Source organism: Balaenoptera musculus, chromosome 4 (genome assembly GCF_009873245.2).
Source record: "Balaenoptera musculus isolate JJ_BM4_2016_0621 chromosome 4, mBalMus1.pri.v3, whole genome shotgun sequence".
In the NCBI taxonomy this organism is placed as follows: domain Eukaryota; kingdom Metazoa; phylum Chordata; class Mammalia; order Artiodactyla; family Balaenopteridae; genus Balaenoptera; species Balaenoptera musculus.
In genome coordinates this window covers 75,843,406-75,868,102 of record NC_045788.1, presented here as the reverse complement: position 1 = coordinate 75,868,102, position 24,697 = coordinate 75,843,406, and the positions used below count along the sequence as shown (strand labels likewise).

The 24,697-nt window shown below is 41.4% G+C and overlaps 1 protein-coding gene across 3 annotated transcripts in view; it reads right to left on the bottom strand.

The window, feature by feature from the left end:
- The window catches only part of HACD2 (3-hydroxyacyl-CoA dehydratase 2), an 89,258-nt gene extending 64,624 nt beyond the window's left edge, over positions 1 to 24,634 (bottom strand). For 2 of the 3 annotated variants that reach the window (XR_005019744.1, XR_005019745.1), the window contains exons 1-3: positions 24,408 to 24,625; positions 21,740 to 21,857; positions 3,922 to 3,940 (exon numbers count right to left, since the gene is read on the bottom strand). Coding sequence is in view for 1 of the 3 variants with exons in the window: in XM_036851341.1 (XP_036707236.1) it covers positions 3,922 to 3,940; positions 21,740 to 21,857; positions 24,408 to 24,562 (292 nt within the window). In the remaining 2 variants the exon portion in view is untranslated. Of the gene's footprint in view, positions 1 to 3,921; positions 3,941 to 21,739; positions 21,858 to 24,407 lie in introns of all 3 variants that reach the window. The other variant, XM_036851341.1, reaches the window with a different exon arrangement.
- Between the last annotated feature and the right edge of the window lie 63 nt (positions 24,635 to 24,697).

The following is a 24,697-nucleotide window of genomic DNA, read 5'->3' as shown; positions in this document are numbered from 1 at the left end:
CCTGCGCGTCTGGAGCCTGTGCTCCGCAACAAGAGAGGCCGCGATAGTGAGAGGCCCACGCACCGCGATGAAGAGTGGCCCCCACTTGCCGCAACTAGAGAAAGCCCTCGCACAGAAACGAAGACCCAACACAGCCATAAATAAAATAAATAAATAAATAAATAAAATTTAAATAAATAAATGAATAAATAAAGGATTGCCTTTAGGCTAATGCTAGAAACAGCCTATTTATTAGTATTCTTATTGATTTTTTTAAGGAACTGAAAACATTTTGAAACAAGTTTCAGAAAATTTCACCAGAATTTAGTAAGATTATGATCAAATGTTCACTGAGCTCCCACTAGGAGCCATGAACTGTTAGGTGCTGGCATGCAGAAATCAATAGGAAACAGTTCTCATTCTTGGAAAAATTCAGTGATCTTGGTGGGAGATATAGGTATAGTGACAGACCATAATACATTGTGGAAAGTGTGATAACAGAGTGAGTTGCAGGGTATTACAGAAAAGTGAGGAATGGTATGTAATCTAGCAAGGGTGGTAGGAGAGTTTACTGGGGGAAGCTGCCAGCTGCAGGGGATGGGCTACCACTCCGGCAGAGCACAAAGCCTGGGCACCGACCAGAGGCAGGAAGTAGTGCAGTAGGATGGGGGGCCGGGGGGACACAAGAAGGTCAGGGTTGCTGAAGTATAGAGTGGGAGGCAGGGAATGGACATAGGTAAGGCTAGGGAGGTGGGCAGGGTCCAAAGCATGAAGATGTTTAAACCAGCGAAGGGTTTTAAGCATGGAAGTGACATGCTCAGAATCATCCTTTAACTAAATCCCTCGAGGACTGTAAGCATGGATTTGGAGCCACACAGCCACAGGTTCAACTTCTAGCTCTAGGGCTTATTAGCTAAGTGAACTTTGGCAAGACATAAAACCTTCTAAGCCTCAGTCTTGTCAACAGTAAAATGGGAAGTAAGTAGATTATGAACGTAAAGCACTGAAACATAGTAAATGCTCTTATTATAATGATCGCTCTTATTATTACTAATATTAATATTATAAACCTACAAGTTCAGGGAGTGTGATATGGGAGTCCAGATGAGACATACTCAGGCCCTGAACAGGGCTGGAAAAAACAGGACAATCTGAGAACTATTTAGGAAACAGAATTGAGAAAACCTGATGACCACCTGGCTATGGGAGTATGCGGAAAGGAGAGGAGACATCATGGATGAGCCCTAGGTCTAGAATGGGTGACTGAATGGATAGTGGTTGGAAGCTGGTAGAGCACCTGACAAGAAGGAGGCTAAACAAGTGTGGGAGTGAGAGTCATGCTGAGGAGGAGGAGGTGTACATCCAGGAGTGGACATCCAGGAGCTCACGGGGTGAGTCTGGAGTCTGGGGTGCAGGTGTGGCTTGGAGTTAAAGAATTGAGTGGCATAAGTACCTCAACCCATGAGAAGGGAAGAGATCACCCAGAGGGCCTGTTCAGGCAGAAGAGCAGTACGCTAGGCCAGATACTGGGAACACCCACAATTAAGGGGCAAGGGGAGAAAGAAAAGCCCCCAAAGAAAGAAAAGAACCACAGAGGACCAGAAAAGCCAGGAGGGCTCAGTATGATGTAAGATAAAAGAACAGGATGTCACAGAAGGGGTCATCAGTGGTACCCAACGTAGTTGAGAAGTTCAGTGAATTCCAAACATTAAATTCCTCAGAATTTAACAGAAACTCGTGCTGATTTTAGACCAGAGGGCAATTTTAGTAGGACAAGGGGGACAGAAGCACAACTGCTGGGTTAAGGTATAAATGGGAGCGCGGAAGTGGAAAGAGTATACCAGAAATCTGGTAAAAGGGATGAAGAGGACTTATGTAGTAATAAGGGAGGAAGGTAGGGTCAAAGGTTAGGTTAAAAATTATTTCTAGGATGGAGCATTCTGAGCATTTTGTGAGCTGAGAAGGAAAAGGCGGATGACAAAGGGTGATGATGCAAGAGAGAGAATCACTGATGGAACAAGGTTCTTGAGAAAATAAGAAGGAATTTTAAAGTATCTCCTGTGTGTCAGGCACCACACCAAGACCTAGGGACACCTGTCAACAAACCATCAGAGCAGAGTGTGACACAGATGCTAGTCCTCGGAGCGGATCCTGCCAGAGGCGCTCAGAGGGGCGCCCATCTGAGTGTGGCTTTCCTGAGCCTAAGCCTGTGCCTGTTCACCTCTCTGTTCCCACTACCCACCAGTGTCTGGCCCTACCTGGTAGGCATTCAATCATGTTCTTGGTATGAATGAATAAATATACTTGTCAGAAACTTTATTTCCAGGGGTAGAAATTTTATAGAGGCATGAGAATATATTCTAAGACAGATAAAAGGAATTTGCGTATTAAAATACAAGGCAATATTAATTAAAATAATAATACACATGCTTGGAAAACATGCATCTAAGAGCTTTGTACGGAGGCAGCTGAAGGTTAAGAGACGGGGGGAGACAGGGGGCACAGGGTTCAGTCATATGGAGAAGGCCTGAACTGGTTCCAGAACTCTCTCTGGCTGAATATATTCCCCAATCTACAAATTTAAGCACTTAAGAAGGGACAAATTTTTCACCTCAAAACTCTAGATAAAGGATTAAAAAGAAAATGTATGTAAGATTATTCACTAGCTGAAACCCATTCACCTAAAATAAAGTCAGTCAGGTGGGCTCTGGCTCAGACTGGCCAGGGAGGCTGTGCCATTTACTGGCTATGGGACCAGGTCCCTTAACCTTCTCTGGGAAAGCAGACCACATGATAAATGAGTCTCCAAGCTCCTTTCAAATCTCTTGCTTAGAGGTGCTAAAGCAGTTTCCTAACCTTCTGAATCACGCTCCTCTGAGAATCTATGAAAGCTATGAATTCTACCCACCTTCCCAAGCAAACACAGACACATCCATACAAAGTTTTGCAAATCATTTGAGAAATCCCTGATTGTAGACCTCCTCCTAGTGAGAAAATAGCCAAGGTGCAATTCTTTATAAGGAAGATGTTTGTCTTCCTTAAAATAGAGCCCAGGTATCATAGTGATCCCTTTAAGGCCCATGGTGGAGAGTTTGCTGTGTGTCCACCTGAACCGTAAGTCTCCTCATCTCTGAATTCCCCAGTGCCCCGAATATAGTAAGTACCCACTTAATTTATCCATTATGTTGATCAGGGCCATAATGGTTTGAATGCATAGTTCTGGAGTTTTCAAACTTTTGGTGCTTCTCCGTGAGTAGCAACTTCAAATCCTGCCTTGGAGAGACAAGTCCACATGCACAGCACCCGCTATGGGTTTACTCCACAGGGTCTATCAATTTTCCAAAATTGATTTCTTCTTAGGGGAGTCTAGCCGCCCCAGACTAGAAGTTATGCCTTAGTTCCAGAGCAGAATTTGATGACCCTCCGCATCCCCCAAAAAGGAATCACATTGTATCTGCTTTTAGTAGAAATCTCTCACATTTGTATAACCCTTTGTACTTGTACTTTCCAATCCTTCTCACATACATTAAATATTCATCTGAGAGGTAGGCAATATACGCAGTACTCCATTTTAAAAAATAAGGAAAGAGAGTATAACATTTAAGTAATCAGAGAGGGCTTTCAACAGAGCCCAGCACTCCAAGTCACATTTTTATAAATATGCTAGTGTTTCTCTATTTACCTTTGTACTGAGAAGGTAGGAGAGGCCTCTGTAGATTGACAGAGAAAAAGAGCCATGGCGTTTAATAAAGTGTTCAGTGATAACATCTAAATAGTACCCATGATTTTAGAAACCAAAAGCCTAAGCAATTTTATATATAATGATTAAATAGGTTAGTTTTTTCAATGTTCAGTAAGAATCTAATCAACCTATCATTCATGACTTAAAAAAAAGAAAGCAGAATCCACTCTACATAAGTTGGGGGGGAATTCCATACTCACCTATTGCACAATGTAAAATCTAGAGAGAAAAAGGGGGGAAAAGAGAATTAGTAAAGATCAATAATATTATAGTTTTATTTCATACAAACTAGCCTTTCAGAAGAATAGAGCAGTGTCTGCCAGCAGTATTGAATTCGAAAAATGAACATTCAATTTTTAAACTTGGCTACAGACTATTTAACAAAATGTAAATTCTTGTTCAGTTTTTTGTTTGTTCATTTTTAGTTTGTGTATCTATGGAAGATTTCCTAAGGAATAAATCTTACCCAGTAGTTTAGCAAATGTCAAGGACCTCTTCTATAATACATAAACTGGTAAGAGCAGCCAGTGTACAACAACTCCCATGTCCCATTTGTACAGAACAGAACTATCACAGACTATGGAACACAGGATCAGAAGAGCCTTTTCTTACCTGGCAGGCCCTTCAATGCAGACATTTATTCTACAAAGCTCTACCCATGGACCCCATCTTATCTCATTCTGTGATCTCATTATAGGGGTATTCCCAGTCTAATCTCTAACCCCAGATCTCTTTGAACTCCAGGCCCACATTCCTTTGGACATCTCCATCTAGGTGTACCAGCAGCAACTCAAAGATGGCATGCTTCAGCAGGAAGCTCACCCTTCCTTTCCTTCATACCTACCATGCCTCTTGATCACCAACCCCCCCACTCTCAGATTCAACTGCTCTTTCCTTTCCTTCACTCCCAAGTCAAACAGGTTTCCAAGTCCTGCCAATGCTTTTGGCACGTCTTCCCCAGTTTTTTATTTCCAGTGCATGGGTGAGACTGCTATCTCCTCTCCATCTCAATGGCCATCTAACCAGCCAATTAGGTTCTTCCAAATCCCCTTCCAATTCATCCTGTATCTGGCACTGCTTTAACCTGGGTGGTGGTAGTAAAGAAGTAATTTGAAGCCATCTACAAGGTTGATTTAATGACCAAAGCTTTTCTGGACGGTAAGACCTAACTATCGCAGTGCATTTTGGAATTTACGTTTCTCGAGCCGTCATTGTGTTGTTTGAAACTAACAATAACCCTGGCAGATGGGCAGGACAGATATCTCTACTTGCAGATGAGAAAACGAAGGCTTAGAAACACTGCTCAGCTTCACCAAGGTAGTAAGTGATGTACAGGATCAAGAACCTAGATTTTATTTCCACTCTACTGCTTTTTCTATCATTTCACTGTACATTAGTTATACCTGCAAAAGCTATAACTTGACAAGACTTAGCTCTATCTAAAACATGCCTAGGGACTTCCCTGGTGGCGCAGTGGTTAAGAATCTGCCTGCCAACGCAGGGGACATGGGTGCCAGCCCTGGTCCGGGAAGATCCCACATGTCGCGGAGCAACTAAGCCCGTGCGCCACAACTACTGAGCCCGCGTGCCACAACTACTGAAGCCTTTGCGCCTAGAGCCTGTGCTCCACAATAAGAGAAGCCACCACAATGAGAAGCCCACGCACCACAATGAAGAGAAAAGCCCACATGCAGCAATGAGGACCCAATGCAGCCAAAAATAAATAAAAATTTTTTTCAAAATTTAATTAAAAAGAAAAAAGAATCCGCCTGCCAACGCAGGGGACACGGGTTCGATCCCTGATCCAGGAAGATCCCACATGCTGCAGAGCAACTAAGCCCGTGTGCCACAACTACTGAGCCTGTGCTTTAGAGCCTGCGAGCCACAACTACTGAGCCTGCGTGCCACAACTACTGAAGCCCATGTGCCTAGAGCCCGTGCTCCGCAACAAGAGAAGCCACTGCAGTGAGAAGCCTGCGCGATGCAACTAGAGAAAGCCCGTGTGCAGCAACAAAGACCCAAGGCAACCAAAAATAAACAAAAAACAAACAAACAAAAACATGCCTAATAAGGCTCTGTGCTCAAGTCTATGATTTCACTAAGTTTTTTCTGAAGGGAGGAGGATGGGGGTGGCTTGGATTAAAAAAAAAAATCAAGCTGCACAAATATGTCGATAACTGATAAAAGAACAAAAGAATTACTAGACTGCAAATCTTATATTTTTCAAAAGAAAACACTGCTAAGAATCTCATATGTGCGAATATTACAAGATAAGCCAAACCTCCTGCTGCAAAGTTGAGGAAAACTAAGATACGTGCTGATTAAAATGAAATGGAACGAAAGATGAGTGATGAGCATCCTTTGAGACAAGACAGATGATAGTGCCTAGATAGAAACCCTATTCTATTCATGTATGTGGCAAGATATCCAGGCTGCTGATTTACAATAGGACACTGCAGAAAAGGATGGATAACCTTAAGGCCTATCATGTCTTCTTTGTGTGACAGAACAGATCTTAGTCCTATGAGACCCAATCTCCCCTTTTTAATCACATATTTTATAATGCCTCCTTTACTAAATATAAAATTCAGAGATGATATAACTTACCTGCATAAAAATTAAAACAAATAAACAGTGTCCTAACCAATATGTAAAGAAGAAATAAAAAGATAGTAGTTTATTTAAAAAAATATGTACTTCCACACAAAATGCTTGGGGACACAATGACATAATGAAGCAGTCAGATATAGGTATCAACTTATGATGAATAAGTTTGGATTTAAAAATAAGAATATCAGAAAGCACTTTGGACAAGAATAGGAAAATAAAAGAACAGAGGTACAGACCAACCCTAGAATAAAAACAGTATTAAGATAATAATGGACATAGGGAAGTAATCTTAACTGAAGTTAAAACAACACGGCAAGTAAATAACAAAGTAGAGAAAATGAGGAAGTACAACATTATCACAAATGAAGCTAGGTCTTATTTATTTGTAAGTGTGGTGTCAAAATAATCCCCTAGATTATGTCATGGGATAGGGTAGGAAGAAAGTATCACAGAAAACATCCTTCTGCTTTGAAATCCCACTGAGACATACAATCTGTGCCTGGTCTGTAAAAAGAACTTGGAAACAATATTCTTTGAATGGTGCGACAAGGAAAAGATGGATTAGACAAAAAAACAGTAATGCAAGATGTGATAAAGTAGTTGTGTAGGGCTTCCCTGGTGGCGCAGTGGTCGAGAGTCTGCCTGCTAATGCAGGGGACACGGGTTCGAGCCCTGGTCTGGGAGGATCCCACATGCCGCGGAGCGGCTGGGCCCGTGAGCCACAGCTGCTGAGCCTGCGCGTCTGGAGCCTGTGCCCCGCAACGGGAGGGGCCGCGATGGTGAGAGGCCCGCGCACCGCGATGAAGAGCGGTCCCCGCACCGCGACGAAGAGTGGCCCCCACTTGCCGCAGCTAGAGAAAGCCCTCGCGCGAACCGAAGACCCAGCACAGCCAAAAATAAATAAATAAATAAAAATAAAAGTAGCTATAAAAAAAATTTAAAAAAAAAAAAAAAAAAAAAAAGTAGTTGTGTAACTGTGGATAGTTTTAGGATAAAACTGAACAACTGTAGTGATTCAAAAAAAGGCAGTATAAAATATTATTAACATAGTTATATTAAAGAAATCGAGGGGGCTTCCCTGGTGGCGCAGTGGTTAAGAATCTGCCTGCCAAGGCAGGGGACATGGGTGCCAGCCCTGGTCCGGGAAGATCCCACATGTCCCGGAGCAACTAAGCCCGTGCGCCACAACTACGGAGCGTACACTCTAGAGCCTGTGAACCACAACTACTGAAGCCTGTGCGCCTAGAACCTGTGCTCCACAACAAGAGAAGCCACCACAATGAGAAGCCCACGCACCGCAACAAAGAGAAAAGCCCACGCGCAGCAATGAAGACCCAGTGCAGCCAAAAATAAATAAAAAATTAAAAAAAACTTAATTAAAAAAAAAAGAATCCGCCTGCCAATGCAGGGGACAGGGGTTCGATCCCTGGTCCAGGAAGATCCCACATGCTGCGGAGTGACTAAGCCCATGGGCCATAACTACTGAGCCTGCACTCTAGAGCCCATGGGCCACAACTACCGAGCCCACGTGCCACTACTACTGAAGCTCACGCACCTAGAGCCCATGCTCCCCAACAAGAGAAGCCACTGCAATGAGAAGCCCATGCACCGCAATGAAGAGTAGCCCCCACTCACCGCAACTAGAGAAAGCCCGCATGCAGCAACGAAGACCCAATGCAGCCAAAAATAAATAAATAAAATAAATAAATTTATAAAAAAAAAAAAAGAAATTGAATGAGATCCCTGCATTTCACGAGTCTCCGTTAACTCAAAGTCTGAACAGGAATCTCAATCTGTTCCATAATTTCAATCAATTTCATTGCTTTTGCAGTTTTAACACTGTTGCACTGAAATCCTTTTCAACTTAATATGCAAGCGGGAAATGCTATAATGTTTACAGAACAGAATGTGCAGAGTGAACAAATTACTCAATTATTTTGAGACGATACCTTTATTTCACTTAAGCTCCCTATTCATACCAACCGTGCTAGGCAGAATCCTAAAGATGATTCCCTAAGATTCCTGTACCTTGGTTATCCAATCAAACACTAAACAAGGTACCACAGGGCGGGAATTTTGCAAATGTAATTAAAGTCCAAAGTCAATTGATTTTAAGGCACAGAGATTATGTGGGTAGGCCTGATCCAACCAGGCCAGCCTTTTAAAAGCAGAGAGTTTTCTCCAGCTGGTGGCAGAAGAGGAACTCAAAGATATTCAAGGAACAAAAGATATTCAATATGCCATTTCTCACTTAGAAGATGGAGGAGGCCATGTGCAGGGACTGGAGAGCAGCCTCTAGGAGCTAGGAGTGACCTCCAGCTGACAGCTAGTAAGGAAATGGGACCTCAGACCTACAACCGCAGGTTAAGTGGATTCTGTCAACAAGCTGAATAAGCTTAGAAGCAGACCCTTCCCCAGAGCCCCCAGATAGAAGCCAACCCAACTGACACCTTGATTTCAGTCTTGTGAGACCCTGAGCAGAGAACTCAGCCAAGCCCAGTTTCTGACTTATAGAACTGTGAGCTAATAAATGAGTGTGGTTTTAAGCCGCTAAGTTTGTGGTATTTTGTCACGCAGCAAGAGAAAACTAAGACAACGACCTTCTTCTAACTTAATAAGCTTTTTGTTTAATTTCTTGTGAAGATTTTTTAGTATGACTATGTACTACAAAACTATCAATTTATATTTGGAGAGGGATCAGCCCATGGTATATACAAAAGTCAGGGGGAACACAGACCTCCACTGAGTTGGACTGTCTCAGACAGTGTAGGACATCTACTTATAGCACCCCCATTCATTGTGGCAATCAAAATACCCTCACAATTTTCTAAATCGCACTCTAGAGGGGTCACACTGCTCTTGCTGAGATCTACTGAGAATCACTGAACTAAAATAAGCATACCTCATTAGAAAAAAATTCAGAAGACTTGCCATATTCAAAATCTCTCTTGAAAATACGTCATAGTGCTAATGATCCAATGTCAACTGCTAGGAGTGTTCACACGGTTGAATGCTCCCCAATGTGTCTGCCACTAGTGTCTGTGTTCCCTGGGTGAGCCCCCCATCCCCAGCCTCTCCAGGAGACTCCCCAAGGCCAGCAGGAGACTGGGGCATGAATGGAACTGGTAGAATTTGTACACAGGCAGCCAGGCTCCAGAGCTGGTGCTCTTAACCACTACATATATTATTGATTTTGAGATCTGTGCCTTACAAACCATAAATATTCAGAACTTTGAGCAGTACATTTGCTTCTCTCCTGTGTCTGGAATGAGAGATAACCAGAAGTACAGATTTAGACTCATTCATGAGCAGTTTCTAATGGTTTAGCTGGATGGTCAGGGACTTGGAAAGAACAGGATTGGAAGATAGTGACAAGGAAAGTTGGGGAAGAAGTATGTGGATGGATCTCTTAGAATGGGCATAGACATTGAAAATATTTGTCTCACGTGAATGCTCACCAAACGGCATCTACTGTAAAGGAGACTCTTAATGATGGTGGACAAAATGATGGGACACTATTAACATCAATCAGACTCTTCCCAGCCATCCCAGTGTTTCCTCAATAGACCCATGAACCAATTGGCCATGTTAACAAGAATGGAGGCTACGCATGGGCTCAACAACATGAACTTCCTCTTAGCAAGGCAGACCTGGTTAATCCTACTGCTGAGCACCTAATCTGCCAATAGCAGAGATCAGAATTAAGTGCCCTATAAAGCATCATTTCCCAGGCGGACAGCACATAACCTGATGGTAGGTCGATTACATTGGATTTCTTCCACCAAGGAGGGAGCAGATATTTGCCCTCACTAGAATAAACACATATTCTAGATATGGATTTGCCTTCCTTGCCCACAATGCCTCTGCCAGCGTCGCCATCTATGAACTCACAGGGTGCCTGATCCGCCATCATAGCATGCTACACAGTATTGTGTCTCATCAAAGAACTCACTGCACAGCAAAAGAAATACATACATCAATGGGCTCAGGTCCACTGAATCATTTGCTCTTAACCACATATGCCATCACCCAGAAGTGCCTGGCTTAGTTGAAAGGTAGAACCGAAGACTCAGTTATGATGCCAATTGGGAGACAGCACCTTGAAAGAATAGGGTTCTGCCTTACAGGATGCAGTTTATACTTTGAATCACAGATGCTGGATTCCTCATCACCGGATTACACAGGTCCAAGAATCAAGGGGAGGAAGTAGGAGTGGCTACTCTCACTATTATACCTATTAACCCACCTAAAGAATTTCTGCTTTCCATCCTGGCAACTTTGAGCTCTAGTTGTTTGGAGAGCTTAGTCTCCACAAGGTTACTGGTTTTACTAGGTGACAACAATGGTTCTACTGAATTGGAAGATTAAACTGCCATCTGGCCATTTTGGGCTCCTTATTTATGCTACTGAACCAACAGGCAAAAAAAGGGGGTTTATCTATGGATGGAGTGGTCAATCCTGATTGCCAAGGGGATATTATGTTGCCATACACAATCGAGGCAAAGCAGACTATGTATGGAAGCCAGGGGGTTCTGAGGCACCTCTTAGCATTTCCAGTAGTAAACGTTAATGGAAAACTACAGCAACCAAAAAGAGGCAGAATGACTAAGGACTCAGACCCCTTGGGAATGAAGGTTTGGGTCACTGCTGTGGGTAAGGGAAATATGGAGTGGGTAGTAGAAGAAGGAAGCCACAGGTATCAACTATAACCTCATGACCAATTACAGAAACAAAAACCACAAAAAAAAAAAAAAAAAAAAACAGTAAACATCTCTCTCCTCCTGAACCCTTTCCACTTCCACCCAGTGGCGATAAGCTCATTTTAGTTTCAAAATTCAACCTCAGTGTTGAATGTCATCTTTCACAATAGGTTACTTGGAAACATCTTTTTTGTAAAAGTTTCTAAGATTTGCACTAAGGAAATTAATTTTGTAAGTTACCAACAAGTTTGTTCAGTTTCATTTTTTAAAAAGACTTCCATTTTTTAAAGAGTAGTTTTAGGTTCACAGCAAAACTGAGGAAGGTACAGAGCTCTCCCATTTACTCCCTGCCCCCCACTCAAGCACAGCCTCCCCACTATCAAAATCCCCAACCAGCGTGGTATGTTTGTTACAACTGATGAACCTGTACTGACACATCACTGTCACTCGAAGTCCGTAGCTGAGGGTTCAGTGTTGCTGGGTTATACCTTCTATGGGTTTGGACAAATGTATAATGACATGTACCCACCATTTACAGTATCATACAGAGTAGTTTCACTGCCCTAAAAATCCTCTGTGCTGTGTCTAGTCACCCTTCAGTTCCATTTTTAATCCAAGGTAAAATAACAATAACAAAGTGCAAAAAAGAGTAGCAAGTCTCAAGAGGAATAGGAACCCAAGCAGCTTTAGTTCATGGATTTAACATCATTCAGCTATAGTTAAGTCCTAATTTCTGTCTTTCAATTCAAAATTCCACATTCTTTTTTTTTTTAATTTTTAATTTATTATTTATTTATTATTTTTATTTTTGGCTGTGTTGGGTCTTCGTTTCTGTGTGAGGGCTTTCTCCAGTTGCGGCGAGTGGGGGCCACTCTTCATCGCGGTGCGCGGGCCTCTCACTATCGCGGCCTCTCTTGTTGCGGAGCAGAGGCTCCAGACGCTCAGGCTCAGTAGTTGTGGCTCACGGGCTCAGTTGCTCCGTGGCATGTGGGATCTTCCCAGACCAGGGCTCGAACCCGTGTCCCCTGCATTGGCAGGCAGATTCTCAACCACTGCGCCACCAGGGAAGCCCGAAATTCCACATTCTTGAAGAAAAGTCTGACCAGCCCAGTTTGGGCCAGGTGTGCACCCCTGGATCAGCGAGCTATGGCCTGAGAGGCAGAGTCAAGGGTAGAGATGCGGCTGGTATGGGTCTAGTGGTAGAACTGTGAAAATTTCCAGAGAGAATAAAACCCCCCGAGCTGGGCAGCTCCACAAAGCATGTCTACTACACTCATGTTATGGAGAGGTCCAGAACTAATTTGGGTTATGTTTACCAGTATTTGGTTAGTTTTGAAAATTATATGTATTTACGATTTCATCTTTTTTTCTTAAAACTTACCTATATAATAACATGTAGCCTTGAAAGACAGACATCAATATGTTAACAGCAGTTATCACTAGCTTATGACTGAAATGTTTTTTCTTCTTTATGTTTATCTGGGTTTTGCTACAATGAATATATAGCACTTATGATTATAGATGATTATGATTAGGGGCAAACACCTTTCCCCTCTCCTCTGGCTTCATGAGAAGCCTTTTCTTCCAAATATTTCTGGTCTCTCTCCACCCATTAATCACTTGGCTTGAGAAAGGAAGGATGGCGCATCTGAGCAGTACATTTGGCAAGAATGGGGCGTGCGTGCCTCAGCTCCACCCTAGGGTTTCCACAGAGAACCCTGAGCTCTCTGGTTTCCTCCATGCTGCCCTGGCCCCTGCTGCCTGGGGAAGGCAGAGCCTAATCTGGAGTTCAGTTAGCAAACCTGCTTGACTTGCACACTAACACACAGCCTCCCGCTAGGCCTTTATCACTAATACAGGTGATTTTTAGGGTCCTTATACAATTTGAGTTATTTCCCAATGTTCAGAACATAAGCAAGAAAAAGAGGGTATTTAGTGCGCTCTCTCAAAGGTTTCAATCCAAACATGTTTTCAAAATCCTTTTACATCCATTTTTGAAGGAGGAAATAGGTGAAATTTCCTTAATCACCGTTACTTTTTCTGTCACTTAATCTGAACTTTTTTGCTGTATTTGGCTCTATAATTTATTAATTCATTATCTGCTTTATTTTCATATTCTGATTGTGAAATGTTGAAGCCCCACAGAACTTAGAACTGGAAAAAAAATGTTAAGGTCATCTAATCCAGAATATTCATTACAGAGAGGTTGAGACCAAGTGGCAAAACCAAGTCTTAGTACCCAAATTTCTTGTCTCCAGTGTTCTTTTACATATACTGTGACACTTCACAAGTACAATTCTATTTTTACTTCTTTAGCCATTTCTGCCAGCTTTTCTATGATAATCATTCACCCATTAATAAATTCCACCAACATATGTCTACCATGTTCCTTCTGGATGACAAATTGTAAATGTGGCAAGTTTCTCTTTGGCTTCTGCTCTGAAATCAACTTTATCTTAAGAGGATGGTCCTGTTTTTCTTGTATGCTTGGTCATGGAAGGCTGGTTTGTCCTTTAGTAAGGTTACATCAGTCTTTTATAGGCAACAGATTGTTGAATTTTGCTTTTTAAACGAGTAACCACAACCCTACCTTTTTATTTTGATAAAATTAATGAGTCTACTTGCAAAGACATTAGAAACAATGCATTTGTGTGTAGTCAATCATCCTATAAGTTTATTGTTACTGCTACTGTCTTTTTCTTTTTTTAATTTAACAGATGTAAAATTCTGTACTTCACTTCTTCTTCATCAATTCTGTACTTCATTTTCTTCTTTTTTCAAATAACTTGTTTTTTTTTAATAAATTTATTTATTTATTTTATTTTTGGCTGCGTTGGGTCTTTGCTGTGTGTGAGCTTTCTTTAGTTGCAGTGAGCGGAGGCTACTCTTCATTGCGGTGCGTGGGCTTCTCATTGCCGTGGCTTCTCTTGTCGCGGAGCACCTGCTACAGGCGCGTGGGCTTCAGTAGTTGTGGCATGCGGGCTCAGCGGCTGTGGCTCGTGGGCTCCAGAGTGCAGGCTCAGCAGCTGTGGCCCATGGGCTCAGTTGCTCCGCAGCATGTGGGATCTTCCCAGACCAGGGCTTGAACCCGTGTCCCCTGCCTTAGCAGGTGGATTCTTAACCACTGTGCCACCAGGGAAGCCCTCAAAGAACTTTTAAATCTTATTTTCCTAATTCATTTTTGTTTTCTATTATACTTTATTACATAGTTATTACATATATTACATCTTTCCTTTTTAATTTAAAGATTCACAAAGTGATATGTAAATGCACACTAAAGTATATAGAATAAAAAGCAGAAATTCCCTTGTATTCCCCCCAAATACCACATCCTTCCTCAGAGGTAAGCAGTAGTAACAGTTTGATATGCACCCTTCCATACCTTTTCCAATATCTGCAACTTGCTTTTTTTTCTTTTGATTTTCCTAACCTGAAAACATCGCCATATTTTAATAATTATTCTCATTATTTTTGTCTTATGAATTAAAAAGTTTATAAACTCTGTTGTGACCTAAAATTTACATCACAAGGTTTGTCTTCCTTTGCTTTCCCTCCTTCCCACTTCGTTCTACCCTGGGAGAATCTGAAATATTTTATGAAATTACGTGTGGACACCCTGCAATCTGTACGACGGTCTAAAGCTATGCTGTCAATGCAGTAGTCACTAGCCACATGTGCCTATTTAAATTTCAGTTAAAAGTAAATAAAACTCAAGATTTTCAGTCTCATCTGCCCCACGGGCTCAACAGCGGCTAGTATATCAGACAGCAGAGATTTGGAATATTATCGTTGCAGAAAGTTCTTCTGCACAGTGCTAGTCTAAAGAATTGGTTAATTTTATTTGACTTCCCTGGCGGCACAGTGGTTAACAATCTGCCTGCCAAGGTCGGGGACACGGGTTCGAGCCCTGGTCCAGGAAGATCCCACACGCTGCAGAGCAACTAGGCCCGTGCGCCACAACTACTGAAGCCTGCACGCCTAGAGCCCATGCTCCACAAGAGAAGCCACCGCAATGAGAAGCCCGTGCATCGCAACAAAGAGTAGCCCCCGCTCGCCGCAACTAGAGAAAGCCTGCATGCAGCAATGAAGACCCAACGCAGCCAAAAATAAATAAATAAAAAATAAATAAATTTATTTTAAAAAAAAGCATTGGTTAATTTTATTTATTTATGTATCAGTTAAAAACCCTTTGATAAGGTTCTTTCAAAGTTCTATTATTTTGGTAGGTGTTTTCAAAATGTCTCCATCTGTAGGAAATTGCATGGTCTGCAGGAACCTAATGCTGTCTCCTAGCTTCATATGAATCTTTTTATTTTTCAAAGTCTACCGTCCCAAGTTGTTTTACTATTACATTTTTAAGATCTCTTCTCTGCTAGAAATCACTTATCTTTCTTTTAAGTTTAAAAATTTAACAAATAGGTGCCCAGGAAGGGAAGGGATTTTTTTTCTTGAAAAACAGTGCCTATGTACAACTCCATATACTCTCAATAACCACACTGAGAGGGGCTTTCCGTTCTGAATAGTTCTCTAGAATTTTTCCTGATTGTTTTTGAGTTATACTTTCCAACCTTTTCTACTTCTGGTAGCCATACTTTCTGACAGGTTGTATACCCTCAATCTGTTTTCTAGATACCTTGGTTCTACTATACTATTCATCTGTTAAGTTTCACTACTTTCCTGTATATTTTGTTTTTCTGTTGTATTGATAATCATTCATGCATTAGCTAGTCCACCAACACATAATATCTCTGATATGCCTGGCACTACGTATTTTGTCATGTTCTTTTTGACATTCAAATGGTACACTCGGAACAGTCCCAATGGTTTCTGCTCTGTAATCTGTTTTATCTGAGACTATAACTAGGAACTCCTGCCTTTCTTGAATCTTCAGTATCACCTATTTCTCTGCACTGTGGCCTGCTTCCTGCCCTGAACTGCCACCATTGACATTTTTAGTTCTCTTTAAAAAAAAAATTTCAGCACACTCTTTTCTATAGCCATTACCTATCTTCTCTGAACACTGTATCAATTTGCTTCTATTTGCTTGAGTTGTTAAGCAGTGAGGCCTGTGTGGGTGGACTCCTGTTTCCCACAGTCTCCCTCTTCCCTTCTAATGTTGTGACACTTATTAATCCCAAGTTCTATTTCCCTCTGGTTTTCACACTGTTTCTGAAGCTGGTTTGTCTGGGTTTGCTGTCATTCCTGTTTGTGTCAGATAGCTCCACTATGACTTGCTCTGCTAGCTTTTCAGAAGTCTCTTTTAGAGGTCTGGTTTCTCAAAACAAGTCCTCAGAATAAAGTTAGTCTAAAATGTGCATATAGCTTGTGTTTCAGAAGTTCCTTTTTAAAATTACTGAGAAATTAGCATGTTTCCACAAGGAAGAAAAATATTACAGATGATGGTCATGTCCCCAGATGAGTTCAGAAAAGCAAAGTTAATATATAATGTGCCTAAAGTATTAGTAATATCATAGAACCCAACCACCTAGTATCTCTGTGGGAAAAAATCATCCAGTAGTTGAGGCAAAAAGACAAAAACTGGCAGGGAGACAAGATGGGAGCCCTCTTCCTAAGGACACTACAAATTCTTAAGGTTTTGCTATATTTTAGAGAAATATCCAAAATCAGTTTCCTATTATTTCATTAAAGGATCTGAGGAGAGTTGTGACGTGAGGCATGAAGAATTAGACCAGAATACAGAGACGGGGCTTAGAAAACAACAAAAGCTATCTTTTCTCCTTCACTGCTTCTCCAGAACCAGTTCTGCCATTTCAGACCCAGTCCTAAATCAACTCTAGGAAAAGATAACAAATGATATATTTTTTCTTTATTTTATTTTATTTTTTCGGTAGATAAGAGGGTTCCAAGCATTAGAAGGAGATGGAAGAGAATAAGAAGGAAAGGAGGTGCCTGTGGTCCATTAGATATTCCAAGATGGACAGTGGCAGGTAAATGATATTGAATATATGTACTGATGTACATGTGTTGAAGATGGTCTGTATTAGTCTCAACAATTAATGTCTCTGCAGAGCAGGTCCTTAACCTATTTGAATCCTCACTGTCAATCACAGAGGCACATCCAATTATGAGTATTTGAAAATGTCTTTGCTGTAATTACATTCTTATGTTAACTAAATATATTTAGAAATCCAAATTCTCTTAGAAATAATTTTAAAGCACCATAATGTAGGATCTTTAATTTCTAAACTTTAACTCAGTTCTTAACAAAGCTGGAAAGACAGTCTGTCCTTATCCATGAACATCATGGACCCGAAAAAAAGAATAAAGTAAAAAGAAAATTTATCCGGCTCATTATAGATGAACGGCATTTTAAAAAAATTGAGATATAATTCACATATCACAAAATTCACTTATTTAAAGTGTACATTCAGTGATTTTTAGTTATGTTCCCAAGGTTGTGCAACCATACCACCATCTAATTCAAGAATATTTTCATCACCTTAAAAAGAAATCCTGTACCCATTAGCAGTCCCTCCCCATTCTCTCCTCCCCACAGCCCCTGGCAACCATTAATCTACTTTCTGTCTCTATGAATTTGCCTCTTCTGGACATTTTGTATAAAGAGAATCAAACAACACATGGCTTTTTGTTTCTGGCTTCTTTCACAAAGCATGTTTTCAAGATTCATCCATGTTATAACAAGTACCAGTAATTCACTCATTTTATGGTATGGAGATATATTTATCCATGAATGGCATTTTAAAAATATACTTTTGCTACCTATGTTAATTAGCTCTCAGATTCAACTCAAGACACATCGTAGTTATTCACACACTGATCCCTTGGCCCACAAAGTTATCAGTATTTTACTTTCTATCAATTTATAAATCATCTCATACCTTATCATCTTCACTGTATTGTGTCTCATTACTTTGGTAAATACTTCTTGGACTTAATGCCTAGCAACACTTTTCTATAAATTGTCCCTTCCCTCTAGCTTCTATATGGTTAATGTGACCCTGCTCTTGTCTACAGGTGATTGGTCCAGGAATAAGCACCTGATTCAAGCTGGACATATTAGGCCCTTTGCTAGGAATATGGAAATGGAAATAATATTGTTTTCAATTAGCTGCTCTCGATTGCAGAAACTACAATCTCAGGAGTTTTCTGTTACCATTGTCTGCCACACAGACTAAGAAACCAAAAAAAACCCCAGTCTGCAAGAAGAGAAGAATCAGAGAAAAAGAGAGAGAGACAATAGTAGAGAGAAGAGACAGAGCAAGACCTCCTGGGTTCCCTGTGGTGCTCCAGTCCCAGATTCCAGGCCATTCCTAAGGCCCAGCTGCATCCCCACCCTTGGATTCCATGGGACATACTATACACTTATAATAAATTCCCCTTACAGTTTAAGTCAGTTAAGGCAGTTTCTATAATCTCCAGCCAAGAGTCCTAACATAATCATCTACCCAGTAAGATTTTAATGTCTTTACTAGCAAGGGCTCAGCCTCCATGGCACCCATTACAGTGACTCAAACACATACTTATTTAACTATCACCTGTGGAATATTTTGAAAAACTATCTATAAAAATTACTCAAGACATTCTTGGATACGTATGTGGAAAAAAATTAGAATTTCTGTCTACTTTATTAAAAAGCTATATTATTGGGACTTCCCTGGTGGTCCAGTGGCTAAGCCTCCGTGCTCCCAACGTAGGGGGCCCGGGATCAATCCCTGGTCAGGGAACTAGATCCCGCATGCTGCAACTAAAGGTCCCACATGCTGCAACTAAAGGTCCTGCATGCCACAACTAAAGGTCCTGCATTCTGCAACAACAACAGAAAGATTCTGCATGCCACAATGAAGATCCCACACATGGCAATGGAGATCCCGCCTGCCGCAACTAAGACCTGGCACAGCCAAAGAAAGAAATAAATTTTTTTTTAAAAGCTATATTATTGTATCACAAACTCAATATATCTTTGCACCCATTTTGCAAAAAATCATTTAATTTCCTCAGAAAGTATTTCTGTATTACACTACTACACGCCCATTTACACTTGCTTAGTAAATGTTTTATATTTTTAAAAAGCAAAGTATTATATTTTCCTAAGAAGATTTGAAGTTTCTTGAGAACAAGTAATCTCTATTTCCTCTTAAAGCAAATTCCCACAGAACCTACTAAAGAATAATCATACAGATTATTACTCAGAATATTCATATAGAGATATAAGTGAGTAGCTGACCTCCCTGGACTCATTTTTGCCTCCTATAAACAGGGTTTATTGTCAAGCACTAATAATTCTCATAAGGACAACTTATCTGTAATTAAACAACACTAAGGACATTATTGTACTACGTAGGCTGGGTAGGCAATAAAACATTCCTTAATGTACGGCTCAGGAGATGCAGCTCTAGCAAGCCTGCTCTCTTGTCCCAGGTTGAGGGGTCTACTGCCATCACTGCCATCTACAAAGCTAATTCCCTGCACATCCCAGGGAGTCTTCATTCATTTTGCAGAGTTCTTTTCCCAAAATCAAATCCAGGATTTGTCACCTAATTGGTTCTTAGTCGGGATAACAGAGATAAAAGCAGAACTCCAAAATATTTTCTTAAATCCCTATTAAAAATTTTATAGGGATAAATGGGCTAATCCCTCCAAGTCTAAGATTTGGTTCTTGAGTAGATTTTGCATCACACTATTTAATGTCACAACCTTCCCTAAGATATCCTTAAATTTTAAAAATTATACCTCTAATATTACCAAGTCTTACAGAGACTGAATCCCCTTTAAATAAGTAAATTATTGAAGTATTCCAGTTGGATACAACTTCTTACTATATCAAGCACTCAGGCAGTTTCTGATGGTCTTGACTCCAAACTTGGTTCTCTGTAGCGTGAGAATTGTGCTGGCCAAAGCTCTGACAGACAAGTGATACTTATTTACTACTGCCCCTTTCCCCCCAAAATTTAAGCCTCTAAGTTTACAATATGGCCCACACAAGGATCTGCTAGTTTCCTCAAACTCAAACTGTTAGGGCAGAAAGGAACTTTACAAATCTACTTCAAACTAATTATTTTACAAATGAGAAAATGAGGTAGACAAGAGATAAATGACTCACCCAAACTCACAAAGTAAGTTGGTAAAACCAGCAGGCTTAGAATAAGGGCACTCAGACTCCAGTTGTAAGTTCATTTCATCATACCATCTAACTTAAACATATAAGTATGGACAGTATTGAAATCTCTCTGCTTTCTGGGAAAAAAAACCCCAAACCTACAACTTTCTGCTTTCAAAAATGAGGGTGAGGGCTTCCCTGGTGGCGCAGTGGTTAAGAATCCACCTGCCAATGCAGGGGACACGGGTTCGAGCCCTGGTCCCGGGAGATCCCACATGCCGTGGAGCAACTAAGCTCTTGTGCCACAACTACAGAGCCTGCGCTCTAGAGTCTGCGAGCCACAACTACTGAGCCCACGTGCTGCAACTACTGAAGCCCGTGCACCCTAGAGCCCATGCTCCGCAACAAGAGAAGCCACCGTAATGAGAAGGCCACGCACCACAACGAAGAGTAGCCCCCCGCCTGTGCGCAGCAACGAAGACCCAACACAGCCAAAAATAAGTAAATAAAATAAACTAATTAAAAACAAAAAAATTGAGGGTGAGAGGTTGACGTAACATCTCATTTCATGGAGATAAATGGTCTTTTCTTGAACAGCCTTCCAAATGCCATGATGGGCTTGGCCTAGAGGCTAAGTAAAATTAAACTGAATACCAGATCTTCTCTGCAACCTGAAAAATCTTCACCATAATGAACTATGGCAGCTATGGTGTGTGCCCAAAGCTACCTCATTCCCCCTTTTCCATTAACAAAGTCTACAGTCTCTTGGCCAGAAGAATGGGCATGTATCCTAGATCTGACTAATCAAGTATTTCACATCACTGGCAAGAGTGATTGGTCTAGGTAAGACCAACCAGAATCCTTCCCTAATGCTGAGAAAAATAAGCTCTCTCCCACCAGGTGCAGAAGGCAATCTGCAGTAGGAGACCTTAAGACTAATATTCAAAGAGAAATAGAGAGAAGCAGAGATGAGAGATGGAAAGAGAGTCCGGCAACATCAAATCCTTGGTTCTCATTCCCAAGATGGTTCCTTTGATTTTGTAAGTTAACCCTATTATCTTTATCAACTACAGAAGCCAATAAATTTCCTTTTGCTTAAAATAATTTGAATTGCAAGTCAAAAATCCTATCATATACTTACCCCAGAAGACAGGACTGGATATATATATTACCCTTAATACAGGGAAATTAATAAACTATTGTTTAAAAAGTTTTTTGGAAGCTTTTAAACAGGCTCTACTATTTCTTATATCTATCACTCCTGACATCCTACCCTCACCAACTTCACTGTTCCCATGATATGCCTGGTCCCTGTAAGTATCTGAGTTTGCTAACACTTCCCTAGGATGTCCCTAGAATTTTTAAAAATCCTAATACAAGCTTGTTTCATTTGATTGCCAATAAAAGTTGAATGTAAAATATATTCCAGGTAATACAAATTAAATGAGATCTTATTTATGTAGAATGTCAAAAAGATAAACCAGGTATCAACATTATACATAGCGTTCTATGAGGCAAGTTTTCAACATTTAAAGCAAGTCCAACACAAACATGGCTACTTCAATATAATTTAGTAGCTTGTTTTTAATTTTAAAACAATAGAAATCAACAACAAATCTCAGGACCCACCTCCAATAAGGCTCCAGTCTGGAAGAATTTCAAAGGCTTTTCAATGGAATAATAAAGGCTATGATAGCTACCCTTAGCCAGGTATGCTCTGACCAGACCAACAGCTATAACGAGCCACCTAAGAAAAAGAGCAATCAGAAGAAAAAAGTCAGTAGGATTTTAACAGAAAGATGTGGCAATCATAGATATTACTAAAGGTGACCTCAAGATCTGTGTCCTAGGTTTATCGATTATCACTCTCAAATGCCAAGCTGTATGTAATGCACAGAAATGTTGCACCTCCAGCAGCACCCTAAGAAGAGTGCTTTTTGCAAAAGCACAGTGGCACCTCACCCATCTGGAGCTCGGCTTTTTGGCAACCTTGCCTGTTGAGAACAGGCCAAAAGGAGGGAAATAAGCTAAATTGGTCCTTGAGCAGCTAAATTAGGTGCCAGGAAGTCCAAGACAAGAGAAAAAAACTATTAAAGGAAAATTTTAAATGCCCTGTGCAGTTAAAGGGTCTGTAATAACAACAAGGGTGGAGAGATGTTTTAAACTATTTATAGAAGTATCTCATTGAACATACCCCTACCTTAAAATCTATTCTTTTAAAAGACTGCAAATGACATATGAATAAATGGTTTGTTTTTTAAAAAGAATAAAAGGTTTTTAAGCTGAGATTCCCAAAATCAATTTAGTAAAGAAAGCCAGATCAATACAAAACACAAAACAGGGAAGCACTTAGGCATATGGCTCTGAACACTACATTTCTGCTCTACTGTCCTCCAAAATAAATTTCTCAGGCCTTGTAGTTTTTTGTTAAGTTCCATAATGAAATGAGGTATATCATTATTAAGGTGTGTCTCCTTGAAGGTGCTAACAGATTTATTTATGTGTAAAATCTTAACTAGGCAATGGGGTATGTGGTCTATGTTATTTCTAGAAACTATCATACAAATACATCGAACAAGAGTTTGTAAAAAAAAAAAAAAAAAAGAAATGAATTCCTTAATGGTGTAACTGGTTCAGCATTAGTAGCCTAGAAAAAAAGCTTACTTTACTCTCATATCCCCAACTTTTCTTCTGGTTTAAGATACCACTCCTTACCCTCCACCCCATTCTTTATGTTCATGGTTCAGGAATAAAGGCTTCTTTTTGTCTTCCCCAATGTATCTTAAAATCCCTCTTCAGTACAATGCTCTCATCAAAGCCCTTGCTAAGATGACAAGAATTTTTATACATAAATATAAATACACACACATATGCACTCCTGAATATTCTTTTAAAATCATTCTGTGACCATTTATGTGATAAAGAAAACGTGCATCTGTAATATGGCTTCTAAACCCAGAACTACTACTAACAAGTTCTGTGACCTCAAGTCAAGCAAGTCATAACTTCTCTGAGCCTAGGTTTCAATACTGGCTATTTCTAATACTAGCCATAAAGCCTATGATCCTCTTAAGATGTGTTTTGCGTGTGTGTGTGTGAAAAAAGCAAGGTGCTGAAATGCTAAGCATTAGCATTCGTATTTTTAAAATACCCATGTACACATATTTGCTTGTATCAGTATCTGAAACATAAACAAAATTATCTGCCTTCCAGGGAGGAAATCTGGGTGGAAGGGAAGGTACGAGGGAAGATTTTCACTGTATGCCCTTGCATACATTTTCAATTTTGCACCTGGCCAATGTATTATCTATTTTAAAAATAAATAAAACTGGATGTTCATTATACAGTTCTTTCAACTTTTCTATATGTTTGAAAATTTTCATAATAAAATGTTAAGAATTTTATTTTTTACAAATTTATAAAATTTAAAAATATATAACAGTCTGATCCTGTGATCCTCGTCATCAAAAATCATGGGGTCAGAGAATTAGAGGAACCTTGGAGATCACCTAGCTCAGCTCCTTAGTTTTTACAGATGAAAAAACGGAGGTCTAGAGAAATAAAATGATTTATTCAAAGTCACACAGTTAATGTCATAACTAGAACTAAAAACTCGCTGCGACAAGGGATGGAGTGAAATAAAGGAGAAACAAGAGGGGGTAAAACCTGTTTCCAGGGTCTATTCCGCTTCTCCCCAGTAACTCTGCCTTCCATCTCTAGTGTCTTCCCCACCTCAGTCCATCCTACAAAGTCTAAACTCACCTAAAGCACAGGACTGCTCACGTCACTGGGCAAAAACTTTGAACGCTGTTCCACTACCTTTCCCATTAAAGCTCATCCTGGATTTTGAAAACAGCCGCCGAAATAAATGGTCAACTCTGCAGACACAGCTCCCTCCACTCCCTTTGGGGGGAACAGCTCGGCATTCGTGACTTGCCGCCTGGGCTCTCAGCGCTGCAGGATCGCCCGGCACAACGCCCCCCAGACGTGGACGTGTGGGCAGCCCATACGTCCTCCCAAGGCCCTCCGGACCAGTGCCTGGGCAGCCTTCCCCGAGCCCCCTTGGAGACCTGGAACTCCAGCTTGGGGCACACCCGGTGCCTGGGAACTTGCTCGGCCCCCGGCAAGCACCCAGGCGGATTCAGCCTCGACTGCCCTCGGAGCCTAGGTGCCGTGGCCCGGACTCCCGCCACCGGGGCTCCGCTGCGCGCGGCGGGCCGAGCCGGGCCGCTCCTCCTGCCGCAGAGCCCCCTCCCCGGCCAGGCTCTCTCCCCTCCTTCCCGAGCCCCAGCCTCACCCCGCGGTCATCACCACATTGTAGATGACCAGGTAGGCCGTGGCCAGAGGCCCCGGGCTCTTTTTCTTTCGCGAGCCGCTGGCTTCGCCGGCCCCGGCCCGGGCCCCGCCGCCCCCATTCCCTTTCGTCGCTGCAGTCGCCGCGGCTGCCGCCATGTCAAACGCCGAGAGCACACTCTCCTCGCGCGAGCACCTCCGCCCAGACTGGCCACTGCGAGCGGGGTGGAGGGAAGGACAAGGGAGAGGCGGGGCCGAGGCCGCGGGGCGGAGCCAGGGGCAGCGCCCACGGCT